Below are 14,601 nucleotides of genomic sequence, written 5' to 3'. Positions count from 1 at the left end.
GTAGAGCAAATCTCCAGTTTGGAATTTCACCAGCTATTTTGTTGCTAGGAACTAATTTACCCTAGTTACCAATCGTTGGTTTGAATAAAAGACTGGAAGAAGAACTGAAAGTGATAAATAACAACAGTATAATTTTAGCTTGATCTATTGTAGAACAGTCTTTTTCTTTCTGTGTGCTGGGTTCAGAAACCTCAGCTTGAAAGGTGGAGACAGAAGAGGCCAAAACTATTTTTAAAGAAATGAACTAATTGAAGCTCTTTGGAATAGGACATCATATAACATAGTAGAAGTTTACGTAAATGTGAATTTCCCCTAATATTTTATGTGCCTTTGCCTTTGTGTTAGTTGCACATTGTTTCATCAGAATTCATATATTGATATTTTAAATTGATAGACATAAATGGGCCAATGAAATAGTATTTCCATGAAAGGGCCAATTACATTGTATTTACATGAACAGGCCAATTACATTGTATTTACACGAACGACCAATTACATTGTATTTATGTGAATCCAATTACATATTATGTATTTACATAACTAATAGGCCAATGACATTTCACATGGGTCCCTACAGCACCTGTTTTCTCTGCATGCCTAGTTAAAGGGATAAGACTAAGGCAGTGATCCCCAACCAGTAGCTCGCGAGCAACATGTTGCTCTCCAACCCCTTGAATGTTGCTCTCAGTGTCCTCAAAGTAGGTGATTATTTTTGAATTCCTGGCTTGGAGGCAAGTTTTAATTGCATAAAGACTATGTATAGAGCCAAGTAAAGCCTCCTGTAGGCTTCCAGTCCACATAGGGGCTACCAAATAGCCAATCACAGCCTTTATTTGGCACCCCACGGGACTTTTACATGCTTGTGTTGCTCCCCAACTCTTTTTACATTTGCATGTGACTCACGGGTAAAAAAGGTTGGGGACCCCTGGACTAAGGTATTATATGGTTGTACAGATTGAAAGAAGTGTGTGTGGGCTGGCCCAACAGCTAGTGTCCTGCATCGGGTCGGTAACCTGCAAAAAAAGTGGGCACCCTGTGGAATGAGGGGAGGATTTTCAGGTGTGGGTATACCCGCGGGTTGCGGGTCTCATAGAAATTTCTTATCTCATGTAATATTGTTTTTATTTTACTCCTTTGAAAGTTTTACAAAACTTGTTTCTGTCCCCGGCCACTTTTGATGACGTCACTTCCGGGCTTGCAGCACTATCACTTCCTGTTTGATGATGGTCGGCGGGTTGCGGATAAAGCAGTTGCGGGTCAGGTAGTGGATCAAAGTGGGTTAACATGCGGGTTGAGGTTCGGGCTGTGGGTCTTAGAAATTGGTCCCTCGCAGGACTCTACCGACAGCTGCAGGTCAGACGATTTTACGTTGATTTCTGCACACCATCATCGAATCTCAAGTGGGTTCGGGTTGAGCTCTTCCTTCCCCTCTCCCCACCTGCAACCTTGCTTTTGCCACGCTCCCTTTTTTGACGTCATAGCAGGGCATCTATAAATTCGGAGGCAAAACACAGTTAAAGCAAACAGCAGTAATCTAACTCTGCTTGCTGTTAAGGAATTGAAATAAAGTCCCCACAACATGAAATGGCCAGATCATCCCTTTAATTGGGGAAATCATCAAGTAGAGTAGACAGAAAGTCAGTATGGGCATTTACTGAATATTCAAAGTAAAGGTGGCCTCATTTAAAGGGATAATCTGGTGTTTCACAGGGACGAGGTGGCTGCAGACAGGATAAGGTTTCACTTGTTTGATCTAATTTAACATTGGAGCTAGTTATGATCACACACAGACACTGACCTACATGCTTTGTAGTCACCTTTTAACTTCACATAATTACCCCGCCCTTTTTATTATTCACACAAGTTTTAATAACACTGTTTTTTTTTCTTCTTCCTTTGTCACATTAGTGGTTCTGATTTCATATATTTAGGGCTCCTGCGTTCCTGTTTTACAGATCTCAGTTGCACATAGTGGCAGCTTTTACCATGGAAAATCTAAAGCTGCCATGATTGTTGTTGTAAGGATCAGGACAGGTAATGTGTATTAGTCAGTGGGAATAGGCTTCCTGTTTTGGGTTTTGCACTATTTGCCATGCAGTGGGATTCAACCAGAGACCTTTTCTGAACAAACTCAATGAAATAAGTGTGTGCTAGCTTTTTTTTTTTTTTTTTATAAATTCTTTATTTTGGTTTTATATGCAACACCAGACATACATGAGTAAAATATCACCATTTGTAAAGAAATATAGCAAAGTGTGCTAGCTTTTTCCTATAAAATGTTGGCACTCTAGGTATATATTGTGTGTTCAGAATAATAGCAGTATACGAATAAAACTCAAAATCCTTATAAAAGGTTTTATTTCCACGCACACAAATGCATTGGGAACACTGTACATTCTATTGCAAACCATGAAATGTATCAAATTTGTGTTATTCTTTTACAGAAAGTAAATAAAAATGCGATATTAGGCTGTTAAAAAATAGCAGTCCCTGTGATCTTTTTTACAAACTCAAACATTCACTGTATAAATTGAAACATGTGTCAAGCTGTTGCTTTCTTTTGAATGATGGAACTAATATTGAGTTGTGTAAGCAGTGTTTCTGAGAACTGCTGCACATCTGTGTTGCAGGGACTCAACCAACTTCCAACAACCTGTTCCACAATTCTTCTGCATTTCTTACTTTTGCCTGACAAACAACAATTTTCATGTCATCCCACAAATTTTCAATTGGATTAAGATCTTGTTGGTTTGGAACCAAGATGTTGCTGGTTTACTGGTGTGTTTGGGCTCGTTGTCTTGTTGAAACCCCCATTTCAAGGGCATTTCCTCTTGGGCATAAGGCAATATGAGCTCTTCAAGTATTTTAATTGAAACTGATCCATGATGCCTGGTATGAGGTAAATAGGCCTAACACCATAGTATGAGAAAATCCCCATATCATGATGCTTGTGCCACCAGCTTCAATCTGTACTGTGGTTTGAATTCAGCGTTTGGGGCTTGTCTGACAATCTGCGGCCCCTACACCCAAAAATAACAATCTTGCTTTCATCAGTCCACAAAATGTTGTGCCATTTCTCTTTAGGCCAGTCAGTGGGGGTCATTTATCAACACCGGCAAATTTGCCCATGGGCAGTAACCCATGGCAACCAATCATATTGCTGCATTCATTGTTCTACTTGCAGCTGGCTTTAAAAAGCTATTCACCGATTGGTTGTTATGGGTAACTGCCCATGGGCAAATTTGCCCGGTGTTGATAAATGAGCCCCAGTGTGTTATTTGGCAAATTGAAAGCTCTTCAGCACATCTTTTTTTCAACAATGCTACTTTGTGGGGGCTTCTTGCCACTAGCTTGGCTTCACATAGGCACCTTCTATTTGTAACAGGTAACTTTACTCCTTCTTTCATCTTCCTGGAGCTCATCATTGGCCTTGCCAATTTTGGCTATTCTTCTATCCATTCCAATGGTCGTTTTCCCTTTTGTTCCACGGCCTTCAGGTTTTGGTGACATTTTAAAGCATTTGAGATCATTTTAGCTGAGCAGCCTCTCATTTTCTGCATTTCTTTATATGTTTTCCCCTCTCCAATCAAATTTTGAATCAGTCAGCTGTTCTTCTGAACAATGTGTGGAAGGAGCCATTTGAGTGAGAGTTTCAGAGAGAAATGTACTATAACCAGCAGCACAACATTTGCACACCACCAATCGCCCACTCGATATTCCCCTTAAGAAGCCGCACTCACAGGTCTTACGCACGTTCAAACTTGTTCATTTTAGAAATACACTAATGTTTCGGCTGTTCTCCAGTCTTTCTCAAAGTTACAAAACAGAATAAAATTCACCCTGACATAAAGAATAACTGGAGTGAATCTCCATCCTCCACCCCTTTGTGACGTGTCTCCACCTCCCCCTGGGCTTCCACTGATGACATAGACTCACCCATCTATATGTATCAAGACAAATTACAAAAATATAAAATACTTCCTCTTACTGTATATCTAGTAACATTGTTGCTTTCACCAGTGATCAAAAAGTATCAATATCAGCAACACTGTATCGTGTTCACCACTGATAAAAAAATAGAAACAGTCCTGGACAAAACCTTATGCTCACGGTCAAGTGTCCCTTGTGAATAATCTAATCCGATCGTGACCCACCACTACTTGTATTTAGCAAGTTATCAGTCCTTACCTAAAAGTACGTTATCCTCCTGTTTAGTTCTATGCGCAGTGATGAAACAATAGTGATCGCCTGGTATATAATCATTGCGTAACCCCAATAGACACCTCTTGCATCCTGAAACGTCGACCAAATAAACAAGCTTCAATTCTGTGTCTTTGAATCATTTATTGAGGCTTGTTCCAAATAATAGCAGTGTTCCAAATATATATAGCTTTGATGTGATTAGCTAAAAAGGAAAAAGGGAGTAAGAAAAGTGAATATCTAAGATACCTGCCATAAAGCAAGGCATAGCTGCAGCTCTGGGGTCCTATGTTAAACTCCAGCCAGTGCAAGGAACTTGTATGTTATCCCTGTGCCTGTGTGGGCTCCTCTGGGTGCTCTGGATTCCTCCTCCAAATATATACAGGCTCCTGTTAAAATTGACCATGGTTTCATAGGGTCTTTAGATTGTAAGCTCCGCTGCACACAAGAACTGATGTAAATGACATATAATCTGTTGGTGCTAAATAGAGAATAATATAAATATGATTTCCTCCAAAGCTGCACAACTTTGCTCAGTTCTTCCCATGGTTTTCAGAGATGAGGCAGCACTTTTATTGTCCATTTTACAAACTCCACGGCAGTCGGCCTTATCTCCAGGGCTTCATCGGCCTAAACCATTTGGCGTCCACGCTGCATGCGCTTGTGTTATGGCTGCATGTTGGACTCTTTTCACTATTTTAGAGGACCCTTCCCCTCCTTTCCCATTTAGCGTTTAGCATATCACACAGCATAGGCTCAAGCCAACCGATCCCTGCTGAGCTGTGTTTTTTTGTTTTTTTCTCTCCTGTCCGTGCCATGAATGGAATGAATTATTCAGCAGTAAGCATGCTCTGAGTCGTCCATTTGGGCTCTTTGATCTGCAAAACAGGAGGTTGCATGAATGCCCTTATTGTCATGTGATGTGTACACAGTGTGTGAGTGAATTATTGAAAGTAGTAAGGCCTGCACCTCATCTGGTGGAGATTACAGTGCGGGCGTGCTGGGTGAAGGCCTGTAATTGAAAATCCCCAGATGCTGTTTACTTGGCTGGCATCACGTGGCCTCCTGCTTGTCTTAACTCCTGCACAGAAGGTCCCCCGGTGCTAACTAGGTGTGCTTACCTGAGCACCTGCTTGTGCTACTGCCACTCGCTGCCCCTAGATTATGTCTTGGTCTTCAAATAAAGAGCAGCAGGCTTATTGACCCAAAGACTTAAGTTGCCGTTGAACTGCAAAGTATTTTCTGGGTAGGAAAGCTTCCTTTGCTAAGCCGGGTTTACTTCGGAAACAATGTGATTTCCTACAGGATACTTTCTTTCACAAGTCGTTATAAAGGATTTATGCATCCGGGCTCTACATTCTATTGTCTGATAAACTGGAAAACGATATGACTAGAAACCGTATCCTTCTCCTTGTCTATTTTGTAGCCCTAACAAGTAGCTGCTACTAGTAGCTCTGTGTGTCTTCACCCATAGGGACCTTATTGGTCAGTGTATGGGGGACTCCGACAGGCTTCCCCAATCGACAACTGGCTGAAAACCGGCAGATATTGATTGGGCAGATTTAAAAATCCCGTCTGATCGAGCAGTGTCGGACTGGGACACCAGGGGCCCACCAAAAACCCAACACCCTTAGACCAGGGGCCCACTCTAAGTATTATTTTCTTCCTTTCCTTAGTCAACCTCTATTCTCCTATTCTCTTTTCTTTCCATACTATAACATATTATTCCATCTATTTAGCCTCTTTATTCTCATAGAAATATGGAATGGCCATGAAATAAGCCAAATGTTTAGAAGCAGGAGGGCCCACTGACACCTTGGCCTACCAGGAGTTTTCCTGGTATCCTGGTGGGCCAGTCCGACACTGTGATCGAGGAGCGCATTGGTTAGTTTAATGCAGTCCTCGGTATTATCAACGCTGTGATCTGATCATTGAGCCCTAGGGCCCACAATCGGATCAGTGGGCGTATCGGGGAGAGGTCCATTCAGTTGGCAAGGTCTGCATGTATGGCCACCATTAGAATGTAAGTTCACTGTTGCAGTGACTGAAGTCAATGAGGAATAGTCTCTGTAAAGCACTACAGTATATGTGGGATCCGTTATCCGGAAATTCTGAATTACAGCAGGCTCGTCTCCCATAGACTCCATTATATCTAAATAACCCAAATTTTGAAATGTTTTTATCTGTAATAAAAAGACAGTTGCTTGTACGTGATCCCAACTAAGATATTATTAATCTTTATTGGAAGCAAACCCAGCCTATTGGCTTTATTTAATGTTTTCAAGGTATGAAGATCCAAATTATGGAAAGATCCTTTATCTGGGAAAACCACAGGTCCTGAGCATTCTGGACAACAGGTCCCATACCTGTTATAATAATAATAGTAACATAGTTGTATGTGATCTCTTTAATGTGACTTTTGGCTCAGTGTATCTATGTGTTGGAACTTAAGAGGAAAATAACCCTCCCCTACCAATCATGTTAAACATATCTGCACGTGAGCTCCTATAAAGATTATTTTAATTGGTTTAAGCCCCAGCGTTCTCTGCAGCCCATCATAGTCGCATGTTTTGCATTGTGCTGCATTGTTGTGGAATCAGTTCCGTTCGCACAGTGCACGCTGGGGATTTTGGTTGAAGCTGTTCTGTCCACAGAGAATTGCACTCATTCACCTGCTGTAGGTCTGTAGGGTAATGTCATTGGTAATGTCAGCGACTGGCATCCATGGTGAACTTGTTCGGTAATAGTGACGAGGGAATAAACAGTGTTTACTATGATATGCGCGTCACTTTTTAATCATGAAACAAAATTTATAAACAACAAAATATTCTGCCCGATTCTAAGTGTTTTTTCCTCTTCTCTCTGTATCCTTTATTTCAGGTAGGAATGAACTGATAGCCCGATATATCAAATTAAGGACAGGGAAAACGCGGACCAGGAAACAGGTAACAATGTGCCACTCGCTGTTTATGTTTTGTCCTATAAACATCAGCATTAAGCTGATACTGAGAACCTCATTGACCTTGTACTTGGTGTATTATGATATAAATCAGTGGGCCTAGGGGGCCATGTTATTTCACAACTGTTCTCTGGGCCGTGTCCAGCTGTGATTTCATTGGCTTAGACAACTAGCAGCAGTCAGTTTGTCAGGAGGCCACTGTAAATCGGCTCTACAGATATTCAAGAAATAATTGCCCAAGGGGGCAAATAGCTTTATAGCATAGATCAGGACTGTCCAACTGGAGACCATATGTGTCCCTTTAAAGGAGAACTCAACCCCCCCCACTAATAAAAACCCCTACCCAGAACCCTACATAGTCCCCCCTGCTCCCCCCCCCCATAAGAACAGCGGAGCTCATGGCCGCCATCTTCCGGCTTTTCGGATTTCGTTGGGTCCCCTTCCTTCCCTTTGGCAACTTCTGTCACTTTTGGTGTATGCTCAGTTTCTATGACCCAAAAAAACTGCTCCAACTCATGCGCTTATATAGTGCTCACTTCCCAAAAAAAATCCAGAAGATGGTACCCATGAGCTCTGCTGCGCTTACTCTGCACCTATAGGCGAGTAAAGGATTAGGGGCACTTATAGGCGTTTTTATCTATGCAGGGGGAGGAAGGACTATGTAGGGTACTGGTAGGGGTTTTATTAGTGAGGGGTTGAGCTCTCCTTTAAGGTAATTTTATAGCAACAGTTTTAACGGGTCCACTGCCATGTTTGTATGATAAATAATTGTCCCACTACATGCAAAACGTTGGACAGCACTGGATATCTTACATTTCTCTGTACACAATTGATAAGCCAGTGAGGCATACAATATCTCCTAGTCTAGTTGTTCTTTATCATGATTTTTTTTTACATTACATCCCCAGAACATAAAACCAAAAGCTTCCCTATTTGCCTTTATGTTTTCAGGGGAAGGTTGCTTTAAAATGCAACCCCTGATTGTTGTCTTGGGTCCTTTAGCAACTTCCATTTCTTTACAAAATGACAGAAAATACTCTATACCTATGCATTAGAACTGCTTTAGAAATGGCTCTGGGATATGTTGGCATGTCATGTTTATAATTATCAACAATCACGTTGGCTTTAAGGCAGCGCTGCATAATTGCTGCAGATTGCTAGCTTTTTCTCAGAGATGCAAAGCCCGGCTATTTATTTAAATTACGGATTTCTGTTAGTCATTACGCAGCCTAATTGTCCGAAATGGGAACGCAAACCTTCACCGTCAGAAATCTACAATCTACGAAAATGGGCGAATTACCAAATATCTAAGAATACCACATTAAAGGGGGAGTGTATGCACATTTGTGAGCAGAGTTTAGCTTTTATTTTTCCTTATAACGGCACAGTACAAGAGCTCAGAACATTCTGTCTTTGTGTATTTGAATTTATACGTATGGAATGGAGCTGCCATGTTTTTTCCTGTAGTACAGTAGTACACTGTAGTTTATTTTGTGCCCAGAACATTCCTTCTCTGTATATTTGTATTTGTTCACATGGGTGGCATCTTCCCTTAAAGAGATACTGGCATCTTCCCTGAACTTCCCATTATAGAGCATATTTCTATCTGTCAAACACAGAACATGCATAAAGTCTGAATTTATGTACATGAGTAGGCGCTGCCATATTTTTTTCCCCAGGTACTTCCTTTAGACATTATTAGGGATGCACCGAATCCAGGATTCGGTTCGGGATTCGGCCATGATTTGGCCTTTTTCAGCAGGATACGGCTGAATCCTTCTGCCCAGCCAAACCCAATCTGAATCCTAATTTGCATATGCAAATTAAGGGCAGGGAGGGAAGTCACGTGAGTTTTTGTCACAAAACAGGGAGGTAAAAAATTTTTCCCCTTCCTACCCCTAATTTGCGTATGCAGATTCAGTTCGATATTCGGCCAAATCTTTTGCAAAGGATTGGGGAGTTCGGCCGAATCCAAAATAGTGGATTCTGTGAATCCCTAGACAGTATAACACTGTTTCACGGGTGTTCCATTGGAACCTGTTGAAATAAGACATTGACCCCCAAACCCAAGTATAAATGCAAATTTTTAGAAATAAAGATGTTTATATAATATGCTATGCTCTCATACTCTTTAAAGGAGAACTAAACGCCCAATAAGATAAGCCCCTACCTACTACCCTAGGTAGTCACCCCTCCCTGCTCCCTCCTGCATAGTTCTTACCCCTAAGTATTTGCTCACTTATCGGTGCAGAGTAAGCTCATGGGCGCCACATCTCCGGTCTTCTTCTGCACTTACTTTGCACTGATACATGAGCAAACTCTTAGGGGCACTTTCAAGGGGTAACGAACTATGCAGGGGAGAAGCAGGTAGGGCAGACTACCTTGGGTAATAGGTAGGGGTTTTTCTAATTGGGGGCGTTTAGTTCTCCTTTAAGGAAAACAACATGCCAGCCCCAAGAAATTAGCTTATAAATTAGTTTGACTTGTGTAGGATTAACCTGCTGGGTTATTGGCTCTGCATTGGTGGGGGGGGGGGCTGTTCGGCATATTCTACTTCCCTTCAGTGCACTGCCTGTGCCCCAATATTTGCTTTTTGCTCTCTGCTAAATTCTTTCTTTCTCTCCCCAGTGTAAATTTAAATACAGTCAGCCTCATGCAAAACCCAGCCTACAAGATTTGCAGGAGACATTTGTTTGCTCTGCAGATATTTTTTGTGTGTGTGTGTTTGGGTGGTGCAAACCATTGTCAGGATGTCAAATGTTTTGTGCACAGACCTGAATAACCAAATTTCATTGATCCTATGTTGTCATACATACAAATTGGCTAACTAGCACCTTTGTCCAGTTTTAAATTGCATTTTACTTTGGCCTCTTTCCTGATTTTGGGTGAATTTTCTGGTCCTCCCACCGGTTCCCAAATGGCCCTCCTCTTTAGAAGAGGTTAAGAACAAATACAAGATGTGGTTTTGGCGTTTGAAGATCCACATTATGGAAGTATCCATTATCTGGGAACCTCCGGTCCAGAGCATTCTGGATTACAGGCCCCATACCAGTATTCACACTTGTGTTTCAAGGGTGTTTCATTGAAACCTGTTGAAATATGACATGGACCCCCAACCCATAAGAAATATTTAATAATTTAATAACAACCCCAGTGTATTAGCGATGTCTGGGTTGAATATTTGACCTGACCTGGCTGATTTATATACATTTGTCTACCTGACCCTTATCTGACATCAACGAGGGGTGAGCGTAAGTATATAAAAAAAAGTGCCACCCCATCACTTTGTGGGGCTTGGAACAGCACAGAAAGGTTGGGGAGCAGATAGGCTGGTGGCATATTTGCCTTACGACCCATCTCTGGGCAATTGGCCGAACCAAACCTACCCGACCCTTGTGTCCTGTGGGTTTTGGCTCGACCCACACATCACTACAGTGTGTAAACTATTTTTTATTTTTTTGCCACAACTGAGCCGAGTGCTTAAATGTTTGTTTCTGTATGATGCACGCTGCTTTCAATAACATTATAGAGGTACCCAGTATTTTTTTGGAAACTTCACATCACTAATAGAATAATATGTTTATTTAAGCTGCTGACTTAATATGGCACCAGATTCAATTTACTTTCCACCCAAACCAGCTTTGGAGAAGGGCAGGGTGCCGAGTTCCTCCAGATTTAGCGCTCGGCTGCCTTTCTGTGTTTGTGTGCACTTTACAAACAAAGGCTCCTTACATCGTCAGGCCTCTTATGTTTCAGTACATAGTAAAAAGCAAGAGATGAGTCAGCACAAACATCAGGTCGGGGCTGCTGGGAGTCTTTTCACGCTTTTCCTTTTCTTTAAAAAAAAAAAATCCATTGGCTCATTCTGAAAAACCAGCCTGCGCTTCATTAAAATGCGTTCAGATAAATTAGGAACCTTTCCTGAGGACTTTGCTGCAGATTTACAGCGATGCTGTAGGAAACGACCTTACGCCCTATGAACACTAGAGATTTTGTTGTTCCCTCTGGTAGCCATTGGCACATATTTCCATATTTTAGAGCACAGAAAGAATGTATCATTGGGATTCTTGCAGAAGCCAAGGAGTCACGTTCTAATCTTGGAAGCATTACTTCAGAGAGGTGATGCCTATTTGGCACGGGAGGCCAGCCTATTTAACAGCTGAAATCACAGTTTTGGAGGATCCCCCCACACACACAAAATTGTACCTGTAATTTAATTGTATCTGTATGCATTTTTCAGGGACAATTATCTTACTAATGTGATCATGCTGATCTGTGTTTAAAGTTACAATGGAAATAAATGTATCTTTTTACAATTCCCTGGAGGCATATAGAGTTTCTATTTTTTTACCTCCCAATAAAAGCTTATTAAATATGCAGGGTCGGACTGGGGGCCAGGGGCCCACTGACACTACTGTTTCGGGGCCCCACTCCACAACTGCAACCCCCCACGCATACCTTTTTCCTGTTCACGGCTGCGGCTGGGAGTAGGGTTGCCACCTTTTCTGGAAAAAAAATACCGGCTTTCCAATATATTTATCTTTTTCCCTATTAATAACTTTAGGGTCAACCATCATTTTAAACCGGCCAGGTTGCAACCCTAGCCGGGAGGGAGGTCATAGGGGCAGCGAGACGGGGCCGACAAGGGCTGGGGGCCAACCGGGTTTTTTCCTGGTGTCCCGCCACCCACGTCTGATGTGTAAATATGTAACAAAGTCAATAAACAAAAAGGAAATACATTCTATAATACAGTATAGGTACCCCTGCATCCCCAGGCCTCCAGTCATTTATACAAACAGTTTACAGCCCAAAAATGCCCAACTGTGCAGGTAGTTTCCATTCATATGAATGACAGGCAATAAGAGGAGGAGGGGGAAATATACCCAACTTTTGGACATGACCTTATTTAGTTGGACTTATGTTAAAAAAAAATTCCATTAACTTAATCTGAACTACCAAAAGAAAATTAAATTTTTCTGGATTTCCAGAAAAATTCTGGAATTTTCTGGATTTCCAGAATCCATCCTTTCAATATGGAACAAGGTGAGGGAGTGGCTGAATGACTGCCAGCCTATGGGGATATGGACCCTGTGAGTCAGATGTTTCCTCTAAATCATTTTGTCGTTGTTTAGAACAAAAATTATACATATATATGATCATGTTAATGTTTTTTTACAGGAGATCAAATGAATGCACTCGTAAAAAAAAGAAAATATTTTGTTTGTTTAACGGTTATCTTTTTTTTTTAAGTTGCATGTTCAATGTATTCCTTTATAAAACTACATAGTGTATATTTAATTCAAAACCTTTTGTAAAGCACTTCACACTGGTTTTTGGTTAATGATTAAATGTAAGCAATGTAACACTGTTTTTTTACAGTTTGATGTACAGTAATTAAAGTGTCGGGCTCTCTTTCAGACCAGGTTTTGTGTAAAGTGTCCTTTAAATGTAAACCCAACTTCAGTAGAAATACATAAAGTTTTGTTTATATATTTATTCATGATGTACTGTCCAGTTACTGAATTCCACAATATTTTACATCGAATGAAACATTTGGAACGAGTTATTCCAGTTATTTAATCTCCGAAATATACTTTAAAGCAAAATAAATTATTTCCCTTTATTCTTATACATATATATTTTTTTATTACTTTTTTTTTTTAAATCTAAACCCCGTAGGTGTCTAGTCACATACAGGTCTTAGCAAGAAAGAAAGTTCGAGAAATCCAAGCGGCCATTAAGGTACGTCTGGCTGGCCCGGCTTTAAGGGCTTTTTAATATCCATGGTTACAGGCTTTTTTTTTTTTTTTTCCCCCCTTTGTTTTCCTCCCTTCCCCTACCCTGCAGGTGTCTAGTCACATTCAGGTTCTTGCCAGAAGGAAATCTCGTGATTTTCATTCCAAGCTAAAGGTATGCGCTTCTGTGCTTTTGGGCTTGTGGTTGCTAAGCATTGCACTTCCTGTTTGCCATGGTGATCGGTGAATGCTTTTTGTGCCGTGGTCCTTGTAACCTAGTTTCCTTGCATGTGAGAGCTGTTTACATTTCTTAATACCTGCTCTGTTATTCCTCTGCCACTCAATTTACAATATATATACAGTATATATATATATATACATAGAGATATATCCTTTTAGTCAGCTCATTGCACACCTTAAAGGGGATGTAAAGCCAAAATTAAAAAATAATGCAGAATGACAGAAACAGTCATTGCAATCAACTTTCCATTAGATATTTATTTAAATTTTTCATTGGTTTGAAAGGTATTCGTAATTGTAATTGCTATTAAAAGCGGCATCTGTCCGGCCATTTCTATTCTATGCCCTGGTGTTTTTGACATTTGAAACAATGTAACTGAAGATAAACAGACCTGCGAAGGCTGGCTCCTGCTACATTGTTTTGAGTATGTTGGTTTGCTGTTTTCACCTGCAATTCCACTTACGAATAACCTTAAAACCATTGAAGGTTGCGTAGATTTTTTTTTAAATTAGGCATGAATGTATTTTTGGGTAACATCCCCTTTAACTGAAATTGATCCCTGTCCCTCATACAGAAATAAAGTTTTACCCTCTGATCTGACGTGTCATAAAGGAGAAGGAAAGGCTCTGTGATTGTATTTGGGGGTGCCTACCTTTTGGCACCCCAATTAAAAAGGCCTTTACTTCTTTAAGGCATTTTTGTTGGAAAGAGCTTAAGAATTTCTGCATTTTCTTTTCTTTTTTTTTTTAATTTTTATTTAAAATAACATTTAAATGCTACCATGGGATCTGGTATCTGGAATGCCAGAGACCCGGGGTTTTCTGAATAATGCATCTTTCCATAATTGGAAGCACCGTGCCTTCAGGCTACTAAAAAACAGAAAGAAAATTAAATTTATAGTTTCAAAAAACGACTATAGGATTGTTTTTGGATTTTTGCAGCTTTATTATCAAGTGCAAGGCCTGTTAAATAGAGAAATGGGTTTATGGAACATAAAGGAGCAGAAAAAGGTCGTGTTTTTCTACAGGGATATTTAGAATGTTAAAAAAAAATTCTAATAATAAATCAAAACGTTACACCCCGTTAGTAGCAACACCATCTTTTAACATCACATTCAACATCAGTGAGCTTCTTTTTTTTTAATTACTTCATCAGTCTATGCTTTTCATTTTCCCCTAATAACCTCCCCCTTTAACCTTTTCACTGCCTGAGGCACCTTGCAGTTGATGGCATTTAGGAAAGCTTGGCTGTTGGAACATTAACTGCACCTCTCTTATGGGTCACTGTGGCTTGTGGCCCTTCTTAATTGAGAAATTCCGGTGAATGAGCGGAAGTGGCAGATAAGCACCCCCTGGGATACAGGTCTCTTCTGTCGTCTGTTGTGGCAAGCATGTGGACCCTAATACAAGCATGGCTTATTGTGGCTGGCTTATTATAAAGGCTGCGCAGGCTCAACAGATGAATAA

At 40.7% G+C, this 14,601-nt stretch overlaps 1 protein-coding gene across 6 annotated transcripts in view; it reads left to right on the top strand.

The window, feature by feature from the left end:
* tead1.S (TEA domain family member 1 (SV40 transcriptional enhancer factor) S homeolog) overlaps positions 1–14,601 on the top strand; it is a 97,069-nt gene that overhangs the window by 60,073 nt on the left and 22,395 nt on the right. For 2 of the 6 annotated variants that reach the window (XM_018259264.2, XM_018259266.2), the window contains exons 4-6: positions 7,081–7,145; positions 12,839–12,901; positions 13,007–13,069. In XM_018259264.2, the coding sequence (XP_018114753.1) occupies positions 7,081–7,145; positions 12,839–12,901; positions 13,007–13,069 (191 nt within the window). 6 annotated transcript variants of the gene reach the window in all.

The sequence above is a fragment of the Xenopus laevis genome, chromosome 4S, assembly GCF_017654675.1.
Source record: "Xenopus laevis strain J_2021 chromosome 4S, Xenopus_laevis_v10.1, whole genome shotgun sequence".
Classification (NCBI taxonomy): Eukaryota; Metazoa; Chordata; class Amphibia; order Anura; family Pipidae; genus Xenopus; species Xenopus laevis.
The sequence above is the reverse complement of the archived record's forward strand: the minus strand, read 5'-3'. Positions and strand labels throughout refer to the sequence as shown.